The sequence below is a fragment of the Ischnura elegans genome, chromosome 4 (assembly GCF_921293095.1).
Source record: "Ischnura elegans chromosome 4, ioIscEleg1.1, whole genome shotgun sequence".
NCBI classification, from domain to species: Eukaryota; Metazoa; Arthropoda; class Insecta; order Odonata; family Coenagrionidae; genus Ischnura; species Ischnura elegans.
Window position 1 is genome coordinate 62,783,652 of NC_060249.1, and position 13,430 is coordinate 62,797,081.

Below are 13,430 nucleotides of genomic sequence, written 5' to 3' on the forward strand. Positions count from 1 at the left end.
TCTATGTATGTATATATACCACTTGTGTATGCATGTCAAAAATAATATAAAAGATCTCACTACCAATGCTCAAGTGCATGGACACTCCACTCGCCATAGTGGAGATGTACATATGTACTGCCACTCCACGGCAATGTACAATAAGAGCCCTTTTCACATGGCTATCAAGGTTTATAATGCTCTGCCGCCAACCTTAAAAAAAGCTTCTACAAGGGCAATTTTCAAATCTAATCTTAAACTCTTTCTAGTCAACAAAGGCTATTATAGCACAACTCAGTTTCTAGAGGAATCTGCCTACCACAGAAGTGTCTGATTCTGATTTTGATTGTGTATGTATTTATTTTTGTGTATGACATGTCCTATATTTTACAATGTAAAGTCCTGGGACCAATAAAATTATTATTATTATTATTATTGATTGCAGAAAATAGTCTCTTTCACTCTCTTTAACCCTAACACTGCGGGAACGTTTTTAAACGCTTTGTTTTCTGTTATGGCCGGGGAGAGTTAAACCGGTTTAGCTATCCCTGCAGTGAGAGAAAGTGCACTTGGGCTCTACCCAGGCAGCAATACAAATTTTTGGAAACCGATGGAGGTAGTTGAATCTTTAACCCTTTCACTGCTGTTCAATCTCCGCATACCTCCTCACATGCAGCGAAAAGGTCAAAATGCGTTTCGTGGATGACATGGAGCAGGTACTTCCAGGATGAGCATGGTACACGTCCTCCGAAGGGTCACTAATCCGGTACCCTTTCCTTGATGAGCTCACCCTCACTGGCCCCTCTCTTCAACCCACCGAGCGGGGGGCCTCCCTCCCCAAAAGTGACTGCTCTGACTGCATTTTGAAAATCTATCAATCAATCCGATCATCGAAAAATTATTGTTTGCATCGCACTCTTGCCAATCAAGCGATCAAGTGCGTCTTTGAATAGTGTCTCTGTGATGAAAAATAACAATTTTGTTAACTTTGCAAAAATGACCATTTTCCGGTGGTCCGCAGCCACGTTTTTAGAAAAGTTAACAAAATCGTTATTTTTCATGGCAGAAACACGGTTCAAAGATGTACTTATTGCTTGATCTGCAGGAGTGCGATGCAAGCAATCATTTTTTGATGATCGGATTGATTGATAGATTTTTAAAATGCAGTCAGAGCGGTCACTTTTAGGGAGTTAGGGAGGGAGGCCCCCCTCTCGGAGGGGCGAAGGGGGCCAGCGAGGGTGAGCTCGTCGAGGAAAAGGTCCCGGATTTGCGACCCTGTGGAGTGGTTCGGCAAAAGTGCTGTGCGCATGGCAAGGAGGAAGAAAAAGTATGTTCACAGCAGTCTGCCGTGCAAATGTACCAGGTACGTTCACAGCAGTGAAAGCGTTAAAAACATTTTTTTACAGTCAGCCTACAAATATTATAAAAACGTTCCCATACAAGGGTTAATTAAGGTAGATATACAGAAGACTGCCATTTTGCACTGTTTTCACTTTGCTTTTGATTTACTATAAAAATATTTGGGGTGCTTATTTTGGGCTTGGTAATTTACTGTACCTCATTCATGGACATAGGTCAAAGGGTCGTGGTTCCACAGAACATTTTTATGAATTGAAATTGTGACTGCCACACATCACGTAGCCTGACATATACTACATATTATTGTTCAACCTTGACTGAGAAGTTCAAAATAGACTGTCAAGTGTTAAAGGAATTCTAAGGAGACAAAGATAGGATCTAGAGAGACAAATAGCATTATTAGCGAAGGCAGCTGCTGTCCTTCTGGCTATGACCATGTTTCTGGGGGTGATATATACAATGGAAATAGTCACAATAATAGAAAATACTTGGGATTTATGAATTTTCTCTTAACAAAGAAATTTATATTGTGGAATGGATGAGAATGGTGAAGAGGACATCTACCATATTTATAGTCATGGCATGTTCAATACATAGCTAAAGAAAGTATTCAAGTTGTGGACTTCTGGTTATGGTTAGGTTTTTTTTCATGGGTAATTAGAAGCAGCTCATGAAGCATTTTTTAATCAGGTTCATATAGTCATATGAGGTCTTTTTAATACAGTAGTTCTCCAAAGATTTTTATCCATGATTTTCATTTTTGTTTTATATTATTTCATTCACATTTTAGTAATTTTTAAAAGTTGATTTAGCTCATTATTTTAGATTAATAAATTATCTTTAAATTCATATTTTCCATTTTATTCAGACAGAGTCGCCACTTCTCATTAAGCCATACATACGAATTCTCACAAAATCTGAAATTCATGCAATTATGGCTGGTGGACTTGCAACAATTGCAGGTAATGTTTAAACTTCTGTCTTAGGTTCTAAGAAAGGAAATTACATTGCCCATGAAATCACATTTGTAAGCCCTTATTGAGTGTCTATTATTACAAGGGAAAAATGATGGGAATGCTGAAGCTATGTGCCTGGTGTTAATGTTGGGACTTATTGGTCTGAAAAAACCTTTCATTTCCTTACAAGATTTTGCGTGGTGTCAAGTTTTTTGTATTACGACACTCTTTTCTATGTGATTGATTGTTCATGTACAATCTTGCTTGTTTGTTCAAATTATTTATTTGAATTTACGTCTTATCTACCTATTTCTCTACTCAGTAAAATGCGTAAGGTCTTCATATAAATCTGGTAACTGGAAGCTGATGATTGAAAAAAATACCAAAAATCTCCTTTACAGGGTCTGTGATGGCAGCATACATAAGTTTTGGGGTGTCACCTGCCCATCTAATCACAGCGTCAGTCATGTCAGCACCAGCTGCTTTATGCTACTCAAAACTCTTCTATCCGGAAACTGAGAAAACAAAAACTGGTGCCTCTGATATTACTATGGGTAAGGGGTAAGTAAAAATTTTTGAATTCATGCTTAATCAGCATTTGATAAAAAAATACGTTGTCTTGTTTTTTTAACAAATTGAAAATTTTTAAAGTTAAAAATAAACGAAAGTATTGCATTGCAGGGAGGAGTCAAATGTACTTGATGCCGCAGCTGCTGGAGCTCATGCTGCTATTGAATTGGTGCTTGGCATAATAGCAAATTTAATCGCATTTATATCATTTGTAGCATTTCTAAATGGTGTAATATCTTGGTTTGGAAGTCTCCTTGGTGCCCCGCACCTTTCATTTGAGGTGAGATATCAGTTATTTCCAGAGATGGGCAAAATACATGTCAAATGTATTTTAGATACAAAATACAAATTACTTTTAAAATCTGTATTTCAATTACAAAATACAAATTACTTCTAAAAATTGTATTTTCGATACTAAATACAAATGTAATTTCAAAATACTCTATTAAAATTCGAAATACATGCCTTCACCGAAGTTTTTACCTAATAAAAAATTAAAATAAATTCAAATATGAACTATTTTTATAATGAGAGTCTCAAACATTCCTGCAACGTATCTATAGGAAACTGGCAATTTGACCATTATCCATGGCAAAATGTCTTAAATAAAATGGAGAAAAATGTCTCCTGCACCTTTGGGAACAGCGTCAGATTCTACAAGTCCCCTCCACAAATTACTCAATGCAAAACTTCGTTTCGCAAAATACTCCACACGCGACTACGTTTTGCAAGTATACAAGGGCCTACGGGTGTTATAGAAGTAAATTAAGGGGCAATTTATTGTCCCATAGATGGCAGGCTAATACAGACTCATTCGGGATCCCTGCCATCTCGTCGCACGCTCTTTCTACTTATGCACAAAAACATTACATGTATTTTGATTTTGAATGTATTTTAAAAATACAAACTACTCTTTAGATGTATTTTCGTTACAAAATACAAAATACTTTCAGAAAATGTATTTCCGATACAAATTACAAACTACAAAAGTATCGAAAATACGTATTTCAAATACAAGTATTTTCGATACTGCCCATCTCTGGTTATTTCCAGGATTTTATTTATGCTGTCACATCAGTTGTAATACAACATACCAGAGTACGTGTATTCTTATGTGATGGGATATAATTTCTGAATCCATTGAAATTCACTTTGTTTGTATTTTTTGGCTAAACATTTTTACTTTGATGCCGCTCAGGTCTTATTTGTAAATGTCTTCCACAAAAAAGGAATATGGGTTGACATTTCAGATGTTTGATTTACTACTACAATTATCATTTTTGTAGTGAAAGGTGGAAGGAAATAAAATCCACTCAAGTAAAAATCAAGTTATTATAACAGTCATCGGTATAAAATATGTTATTGATTTTGTTCATATTTTACTGGTAACATCTATTTTATTCTTCTTTTAATCCCAGTGTTAAAATCCCTCATGATTGTATGTTTTTCATACATGTGGTTATACTGACTGACTTCATATTTTTTACTCATGTAGAATCTGCTAATCACCATGTATCAAATGTTTTATCTTCTGCTATTTGTGAAACACCTTGTGCTCTCATGATCAATGATATTTGATGTGTCTTTGAGAAAAAAATATCTTCCTCATCTTGTTTTGTCTTCGCAGCCCTTGGTTTGGGTGGCCTTATTGGAAATATACATATTTACGGTTAATAAAGAAAACTACAAAAGTTGGAAGAGATTAAAATTCTAATCTAGAACATTTTTTCTCCTTTTAGTGGATCTTGTCCAAGGTTTTCATTCCACTAGCTTGGCTATTGGGTGTAGCTCCAGAGGAATGTGATAAAGTGGCAACTTTGATGGGGCTGAAAACCATTGTCAATGAATTTGTGGCGTATGAGAAGCTGGCTGTTTACATTAAGGAGGGCCAAATTTCTGTAAGTTGTGGAATCAAATACCTATCTCAACTATTATATCTGCATAGTCTATTCCCTCTCTATAGAGAGAGACTATAGTTTAGAGATCCATTGCTTTATCTTTTTAATTAGTAGTGTGCTTTAAATTTAAGAGTTGATAGTATGAAACATTTTTCCATTTAGTTTAAAATACGTTTCCTTATTCCAAAGATCTCTATTCCATAAATTATCCCCTCTTTACAATTTACTATATAAACTCAGTGATGGGAAAAGATGAAAAGAAATATAATTGGACTCTGTCACAGCTATATGAGAGGGGACCCAAAAATAACGGAATAGAAATCATTTGAGCCTCATTCTTACAGTTTGCAATTCTCCCACTACATCAGTGTTGATTCACCCATCTCTGAGTCAGTACGAAATGGCCAGGCTTTAGATGGCTATATAGTGAGCCTCTGTCACAATTTCAGTTCAAAGAGTTTTTCAACCTCTACGATTTTAGCATTAGCCCATATTCGAGATCAGAGCACTGCATTGGATTTTTTTTCTACTTGGTAAAAGTACATTGAATACAGTTGATATGTTGCCTACTGCTTTTCCTGAGCAGAATTCATACATTAAAAACACATGGCACTATATTTGATTGTTTTCTAATTGTAATTGGAGCAATAAATTCCTTATTGAATTTTTAATTCAATATTTCCACATTCCACACAGGATCATTTAATATTTATTATTTCATTACAGAAAAGAGCAGAAGTTATTGCAACATACGCATTGTGTGGATTTTCTAATCCTGGATCAGTTGGTATCTTGATAGGAGTATTGTCTGCCATGGCTCCGGAGAAACGATCTGTTATTACTGAAGTAGCTTTAAGGTCATTCATTGCTGGGAGTGCAACATGCTTTCTTACAGCATGTGTTGCAGGTAATGTCCAAGTTATGCAAAAGTTTATTACACATACCTTCTGACTGCAGTTATGACCATGCATTTATTTTCACATGTCACATGTAGCACACCGTTTGTTAAGAGGTTATATCACTCTCACAAAATGGGTTGCATTTATTTCTTTTATGGTGATGTGTGACAATTTCAAAACTTACACTATCATCTTGAAATTTTGGGAGTACTATATGAATTGAACCCATCTTAAATTTGTCTGTCTCAAACATAAAAAAATTTCACATTAGGGAAAATATTGATGTCAAATTTTAATGTGTAAGATATGGGTGAATATTCACAAAAATGGTATATGTCCTGAAAGATAATATATGTTACAGTAAACTCTCGATTATACGAAGCAGGATTTTACGAAGTTTTCGATTATACGAAGTGATAGTGCGGTCCCGGCGAAAAGCCTATGGTAAATACATGGTTCTATTCGATTATACGAAGTTTCGATTATACGAAATATTTTGAATTTACGAACCTCGGCACGGTCCCCTGGAGCGAAAGGCATTCGTTTATACGAACTATGGCGAAATATTTGTCAACAAAACTAGTTACGCCGGCGTAAGTAGCTAGAAAAATCAGCGCCTCCAACTGTGGTTCATCAAAAGTGTGAAATCGTAAAAGATAGTGCAACTTTGGAGAGAAAGGGTTCGCCTAAAACCTCACGGTGGGAATTTAGGGGAGGTAACAATTAAGTAAAATATCGCGACTGATATAATGCCCCTATTTTCGTTCCTATTCGTAAACATCGCATCGACAATACTTCGTAGTTTAACATGTCAGGAAGGTCGAGCGGGGTATTTCGTACACTCCTAATTAACCCTTTGCACTGCTGTGAACTTACCTGGTACGCTCGCAAGGCAGGCTGCTGTGAACGTACTTCGGAGACTACTTGACTACTTTTCGCCGAAGCACTTCGAAGGGTCCCTAATCCGGGACCCTTTCCTCGACGAGCTCACCCTCGCTGGCCCCTCTCTTCGACCCTCCGAGCGTGGGGCCTTTCTCCCCAAAAGTGACCGCTCTGACTGCATTTTGAAAATCTATCAATCAATGCCATCAACAATAATAATTGTTTGCATCGCACTCCTGCCTATCAGGCATTCAAGTACGTCTCTGAACCGTGTTTCTGCGATGAGGAATAACGACTTTGTTAACTTTGCTAAAATGGCCAAGTTAATAAAATTGTCATTTTTCATCGCAGAAACACGGTTCAAAGACGTACTTTATTTCCTCCACTACAATCGCAAATTGCTGGAAATCGGCCGGATTCCCTTTGATAGCGCATCATGAGGATGTTCTCGAGGTTGGTAATTGATACAACTAGCCTACTAGTAATTCTAGTGCTATAATATCACGGCTATGGTTGATTCGTTACGCTATACATTCAGGAAGCAGCAGCGGATAAAATCGCGGAGGAGATTAGAGGCTTAAAAGATGATTTTGAAAAATTCTTGGAAAAAGCAGGAAGAGCACAGCGCGCAACATCAAACGATTATATTGCCCTTGACGATGAACTCCGGGCTTGCGACAATGGGACGCTGGTACATGCGTCGGAAGAAGCAGCGGCCGGGACTAGTCATAATAGCAGTGACGACGAAGATGAAAGTGAAGTAATTTCACCAAATAAAAAAGAAGTACCCGCTGCCCTCCAAACATTAAGATATATTGATCTGGCTGACGAGTTAGGTCCCCAATTTCATTCCCATTTATGCAAGTGAGAAACCATGGCGGAAGCGGCGATGGAGAAGGGCAAAAAGGATAAAAATAATTGATATTTTAGTAGTATCCTTTCGTGTATATAATAGCCTTCCTGAATAAACAACTTCAATATCTTAAGTATTGGGCTCTATTAACCACCAACTTATTTTTCAGGCTACTCGTAATGAAGACGCACTTCTAACCGTGAACTTTCTTCTCGCGCGTCTCCCCGTTTTCCCATGCCGAGAGATCTTTCTTTCCAAAGTCTTTGTTTACTTCCTCCCGCGGCCTTCTGCTGATCTTGCTGACACCCATCTTACGCATCCCAAACCCCTCCTTCCCCAGCATTTCCCATTCACTCCCTCCCCCGTAAGGTGACTGAGGTCGAGTGCGTCGCAAAAAATACGGCCCCCAAACGTAGACTGAGGCAGAGCTGAAGGCCATTTCACCACCCTTCTTTCTCCTGCCCCCTTCACTACTGTTCACCACTCCTTTGTGCTGACCACACTTCTTTCCTCAGGTGATCCCCATCCCACTCTTATTCACCCCACCCACTGGGAACGTTCCCCGTTTGTGGAGAAGGGCATGGTTCATCTTTACCTGCAACGGGGGTAAGTTATTAACCGGAGAGAGGCTGAAGAAGTATCTTCCTCTATCAGGGAAATGGTGCCGCGCTTATAATTCTCTCTCTTCTTCTCTGCTGACGTTTCAATTGAAATTATTTTCTTTGCTCTTTCCTCACTATATTTATTTACGATTGTTGCGCGACTATTTTTTAGTGCTAAAGCTAAGAAAATCTTTTCTCTACGTCAATGATTCTTTGCATAACTTTCAATACGGAGGAGAAAGGGACACGAAAACAAAATGAGGAGAATGTACAGGTTTTCGCGGGTCATTTTTGGGAATTCACGCAAGTGAACCAATACTTCACACACGTTGAGAAATGATGAAACATCTCTTGTAGAAAAACAATCAATGCGGATAATAACGTTTCCCTCTTTATTTCTCCGATAATGGAAGATGTTTCTCCTGTCGTTTTCCGGTTGGAACCTTGCTCCTGTCGGCATAAAAGAAGAGAGAGAAATACTATATGAACATAGCACTTCACACCCGGTATGAAGAATATGGTCCGGATGAAGAATAAAGTCTTTCGTAGCAACGTCTGCGAATATGATGGAGCACAGTATCCGGACGGAGAGCTCAAACAGAATTTACTTCAAATATTCGCCAGAAGATGATCATACCCTACGAAATTTAGAATCGTAACTGAATCTCAACAAAAATAACCAATGGAAAAGATAGCACATTCAACTGAATATACAGAGTAACTCGAAATATTAACTTACGAAGGTTATTAAGGAAACGGGTGGAGGCCCTCGTTTTTCTTTTTTTTTTTCGTCGCGATAGAGGGCGACATAAATGGCGGTTAGGCCGGCTTCCACTAAAATTCCGTGGGCGCTGGAAACAAATATCCATCTTGCGCGTACTTAATAGTTGTTATTCGCTCCTACCCAGTCAACACAGTATTCGTAATGAGGTCTTATATGAACTCATACGTTGGACTCCTTTAAGATTCCACATTAAGAGACATGAAAGGGCCTTTAAGACCTCACACTTCATGAGGTCACATGAATGATGTCTTAAAGACCGCATACTTCATAAAGTCTTGAAGACCTCACACTTCATGGGGTCTTCAAGATCTCACACACATGAGGCCTGAAAAATCAAGTCATGTATATGTTAATGAATTATAATTTCAATCGTAATTATATATTTCTGCGTGTATAATATTTTTTCTTCCTTCAATTAACTCTTTATATTAAGAGATGGGTTCGTAAACTTCTCCCTCCGATTCTATTAAATAAGCTGACACTTCCACTTTCCGCTAGGTCCGCCATTGTGTTGTCGTGTTATTCTACTGCCTTGAGCTCAGACGTCTAGTTTATGATTAATATCGTGTGTACTCCATGGCCTAGTTCTTGCTCGTGTTTTTCCTTGTGTCTACGAACGTGAATCAGGATTCGATCGGATCTGAGATCGGCACGAACCTTGTGGACATCATGATGTGTTACGTGCACGGAGTCTTGGAAGGTAAGTTTCAATGATTTTATGTGTACGATTCTTTATCCACTTGTTAATGAGAAAATCCATTAATTTTACTATTTTCCAAGCTGGTTAAGTTCATGCTTATCATTTGAGTATCGGTAAATATTCATGTAAAATATTTAGGTTGAACACGTTTTGTAACGTGCCTTTGTTGTTGTTCATGTTTCATTTCATTTATTCATCGTATCCTTATAAATTTGCTGTTATCGCATTTTAAATTATCTTTGTTAGTATACACTATCTCGATCATATCTAGTACGTGTTCAAGCAGTGTTTTTATTATCTCGGGTTCACAAAACAGTTTTCCCTAAGATCATTGAAGTTTATAAACTTCTCAGTTCTCAAAATCATGACGTAAACAAACAAAAGTGCTAACCGATTTATAATTTGCTTGATTTCACTTCGTAATGTAACTTATGGAACGATAAAGCATGGAAATAACGTTCACCATGTATTTAAGTTAACTTCTAAGAGCATTCTAATGCAATAGGAATGTAATTAAGTGTAAGAGTTAATCAAAAGTATTTCACTAATTCGGTTACTCCTAAAATTAACCAAGTTAAAACGGTCATCTTCGGTGCTAAAACCGGCCCTGGGAGTATTTAGGGACTGCTAATGAGATAAATAGTCAATATCTGGTTTATTTGATGTTATCATGTTATCAATTATAACTCTCAACAAACTTAAGTTCAATGTTTTTTTTTCAGTCTCTGTTATGAAATGGAACCCGACATCAGCAAGTAGTGTCGCCTTGGAGAGAGTGGAGAGGCAGTGGCTGTATCAAGCGGAGACCGCGTAAAGTATGCAGAGAGGAAGAATTCAAAAACTCGTGATGTTTGTTTATTGACTTAATATTATGAAGAATAAATTTATAAATATCATGAAGTTGTCTATTCCATTTTGTTTTTCTGCCTTATTTCCACCTATGGTTCTCATTAAATGTATTATTTTGCTTTATTTTAATTGGATACGTCGGGTACTAATGTCATCGGAGAGTTTTCTTAAATAAAGGTGCGTAAAGTATTTTGAAATCTTAATTAATGGGCTGGTAGGGGCACCGGCATTTTTGTAGGCTATTTCAAAGCCATCTATCGGAATTATTACGAAGTGGGTAATTTTTCTGGTTCTCCAGGTTGTTCCATTATCACACACGTGGAGGCGCCACATTTGCGCCTATATCATATTGGAACTGTTACAGGAGTCCTATAAGACCTCTTGTATGAGCTCCTTCAGAGTCGTGTGAGACCGCGAAAAGAATTCCTATACGAGTGCATATGACCTCACGGAGACATCATTATGAGGCCATTTGGGACTCTTTTGAAGGAGTCCTACAAATTCGTCAGACTTCTTTATGACCTCATGCATGAGTCATACGTGTTTACTGGGTAACCACATATTTATAACATTAAATTCTTATAATAAACTTTGCAATTCATTACTTGATTACGTTTTCTAAACTTGTCGAGAATTTCTTAAGCGATCGTTGATGTTGAAGTATGAACAAGAAATGGGAATTTTATGGTGGTATAATTATTTAACGATTTTTCACATCATAAATCGATAACAAAAAGCCTTTTCTATGAATAATACCGAGAATAACCACCGAAAACATTTAAATAAGACCACTAAAGACAAAAAACGGCGGAAGAAACAAAAGCGAACATTTTTTTCGTGACTTATGAAAAAGGTTTGAATTTACGAAACTCGATTTTACGAAGTGCCGATTTTCCGGTCCCACTGACTTCGTAAAATCAAGAGTTTACTGTATTTAATTTTTGAAAAATTGACGGATCTTGAAAAAAAATCTGATCGTCCATAAGTGAAGTATTCTCCTTTAATGCATAGTAAATTTTTAGGCTTATTGTGTCACTCATTATTTTACTAGTAGATATTTGAGAATTTGCTTCAATAATATTGTTATATATTTTGTATAAAGTTTAAAGGTCTTAAAGTGTTTGCAAAAATTGCAATTTTTCTTGATCTTAACTAAAACAATTAGATTTGAACAATAATTTCTATAATGGCTCTGCCATTTTTCACAGCAAGGAATTCACCAATCATGTACTTGAATTGGATGAGGGGTGGACTTCATTTGGAATATCTTTAGTCCCTACCATTAATTCAGAAGGATGAGGAAAATAGTTCAGGTGGCTGAGAAGCAGAGATAATCTTGCTATACCCATTCTAGCAGTAAGAACTGGCTAGAAAATTTAAAGTTTGTACAAGGGCTATTCACTAAGTAAGGAACGTATTTGCCTGCGGCCGCTACGCGCATGCCACTCCCATCTTGGAGTCTGTGAGCTAAGCACCTCAGGGGGCATCTAGCCCTGACAATGGGAACATCTCGTTGCCCGTTTTTTGGTAACTCAAATTGAAAATGTGCGCCACAATTAAAACTCCTGCCATTTGTAAGGTACGGTCAGTTACAATGGCTGACCTTGGGAAGTTTTCCCTCATCCATCCTATAGTCCCATCCTTACACCAAGTGACTCTCAATTGTTCTCAAGAATGGCTAGCAACATATCAATGTGATGGCGATGAGCTCCGGATGCATGTCACTGAGTGGCTGAGAACGCAAGCGGGAAAATTCTATGATGAAGGAATTTCAAAGCTTGTCCACTGCTATGATTAGTGCTTCAATTTGTTCAGTGACTATGTAGAAAAGTAGTATTTTAGTTGCTCTTTCAAATGTGTCTGATAAAATATTTTTACTGTACTCAATTTAATTTTTATTCCAAAACATTCCTTACTTTTTGAATAGCCCTTGTATTTTTTTCTGAAGTCTTTCCAAGTTTTCTTAGTGGAGGCTTATCATTCATTAAAGTTTACTGGATAAAGTTTTAACAACATTTTTTGCCTTGTTTGACCATTGAATTGGCAAAAATGGCAAATGATATCTTGAGGTAGGCAACATGTGAAGAACTTACTTTTTCTTTTGTGGCTTAGGTTACACATCCCCTGCATATACCTCTGATATGATACAGAATCAACCCTGATATAATTTTTTAACCTCAGCATGAATTCGACAGTGGTCTTATGCTATAACAATATGTATTTATTATCAATTCGTAATCAAAATTAAAACTTTCGCACCCATAGCCACTCTAATACTGAATGCTTTTGTTTCTTATGAATATGTATTAATATTTGCTGGGGAGTGACATTAATGGTGATCTTTTTCATTTGCCTCTGAATAATTTATTTGATGAATTTATGCCAAAAATACTTATTTTCAAATGTTTATGTTGCAGGAACCCTGTTGGATGATTCTATTTTGAGTGGATTAAGTCATACGAGCAATTTTACTACAACAGCTAGTCCATGACATGTTGATGGTGATGATTTTTTATTTATTGTAAATAAATGTTTTATGCTATGTTATTTTTATTTTGAATTTCTTTTTCTTTCTTTAAATGGAGTGGTGCATGCATAACATTTTTGTCTATAAATAACCTTAACAGTTAAATGGCCTAAGAGGAGGATTGAGTGAAAATGAGTTAATGAAAGTAATAATAATAATAATAATAAATTCGTTTATTTCGTGGGCCTGTGGCCCATGAGAAAACCATTGCACAACTTTCACATGTTAAGCATGATATTACATTCCCAAAAGAAAAGAAAAAAAAATAAAAAGAAACACATAAGATACACTTGTTGCGGACAGCCGCCAACTTACAGACAATTAGGCAAAAACAATTCCAACGAAAGGAGAAACAGTTTCCAAAATGGAGATACTTTAGTTTCCCCTCCTTGGTGACATCATATTCATAAAGAAAAACAAAAAATGAAAAGAAATACATAACATTTACTCGTTGTAAACCGCCGTCAGCACACAGACAATACGGCAAAACAACAGCAACATAAGGGAAAACATCATACTGCGGAGTAACTGACCAACCATCGCAAGAAATCAAGGCGATAATTTAATATAAC

General features: G+C 36.9%; 1 protein-coding gene across 4 annotated transcripts in view; it reads left to right on the forward strand.

Moving 5' to 3' along the window:
• LOC124157582 (solute carrier family 28 member 3-like) overlaps nucleotides 1–12,878 on the forward strand; it is a 64,102-nt gene extending 51,224 nt beyond the window's left edge. For 3 of the 4 annotated variants that reach the window (XM_046532426.1, XM_046532425.1, XM_046532427.1), the window contains 6 exons: nucleotides 2,207–2,300; nucleotides 2,696–2,855; nucleotides 2,976–3,144; nucleotides 4,604–4,762; nucleotides 5,489–5,669; nucleotides 12,749–12,878. In XM_046532426.1, coding sequence (XP_046388382.1) covers nucleotides 2,207–2,300; nucleotides 2,696–2,855; nucleotides 2,976–3,144; nucleotides 4,604–4,762; nucleotides 5,489–5,669; nucleotides 12,749–12,822 — 837 coding nt within the window. In that variant the 3' untranslated portion in view covers nucleotides 12,823–12,878. The remainder of the gene's footprint in view (nucleotides 1–2,206; nucleotides 2,301–2,695; nucleotides 2,856–2,975; nucleotides 3,145–4,603; nucleotides 4,763–5,488; nucleotides 5,670–12,748) is intronic. The other variant, XM_046532428.1, reaches the window with a different exon arrangement.
• The last annotated feature ends 552 nt before the right edge of the window (nucleotides 12,879–13,430 follow it).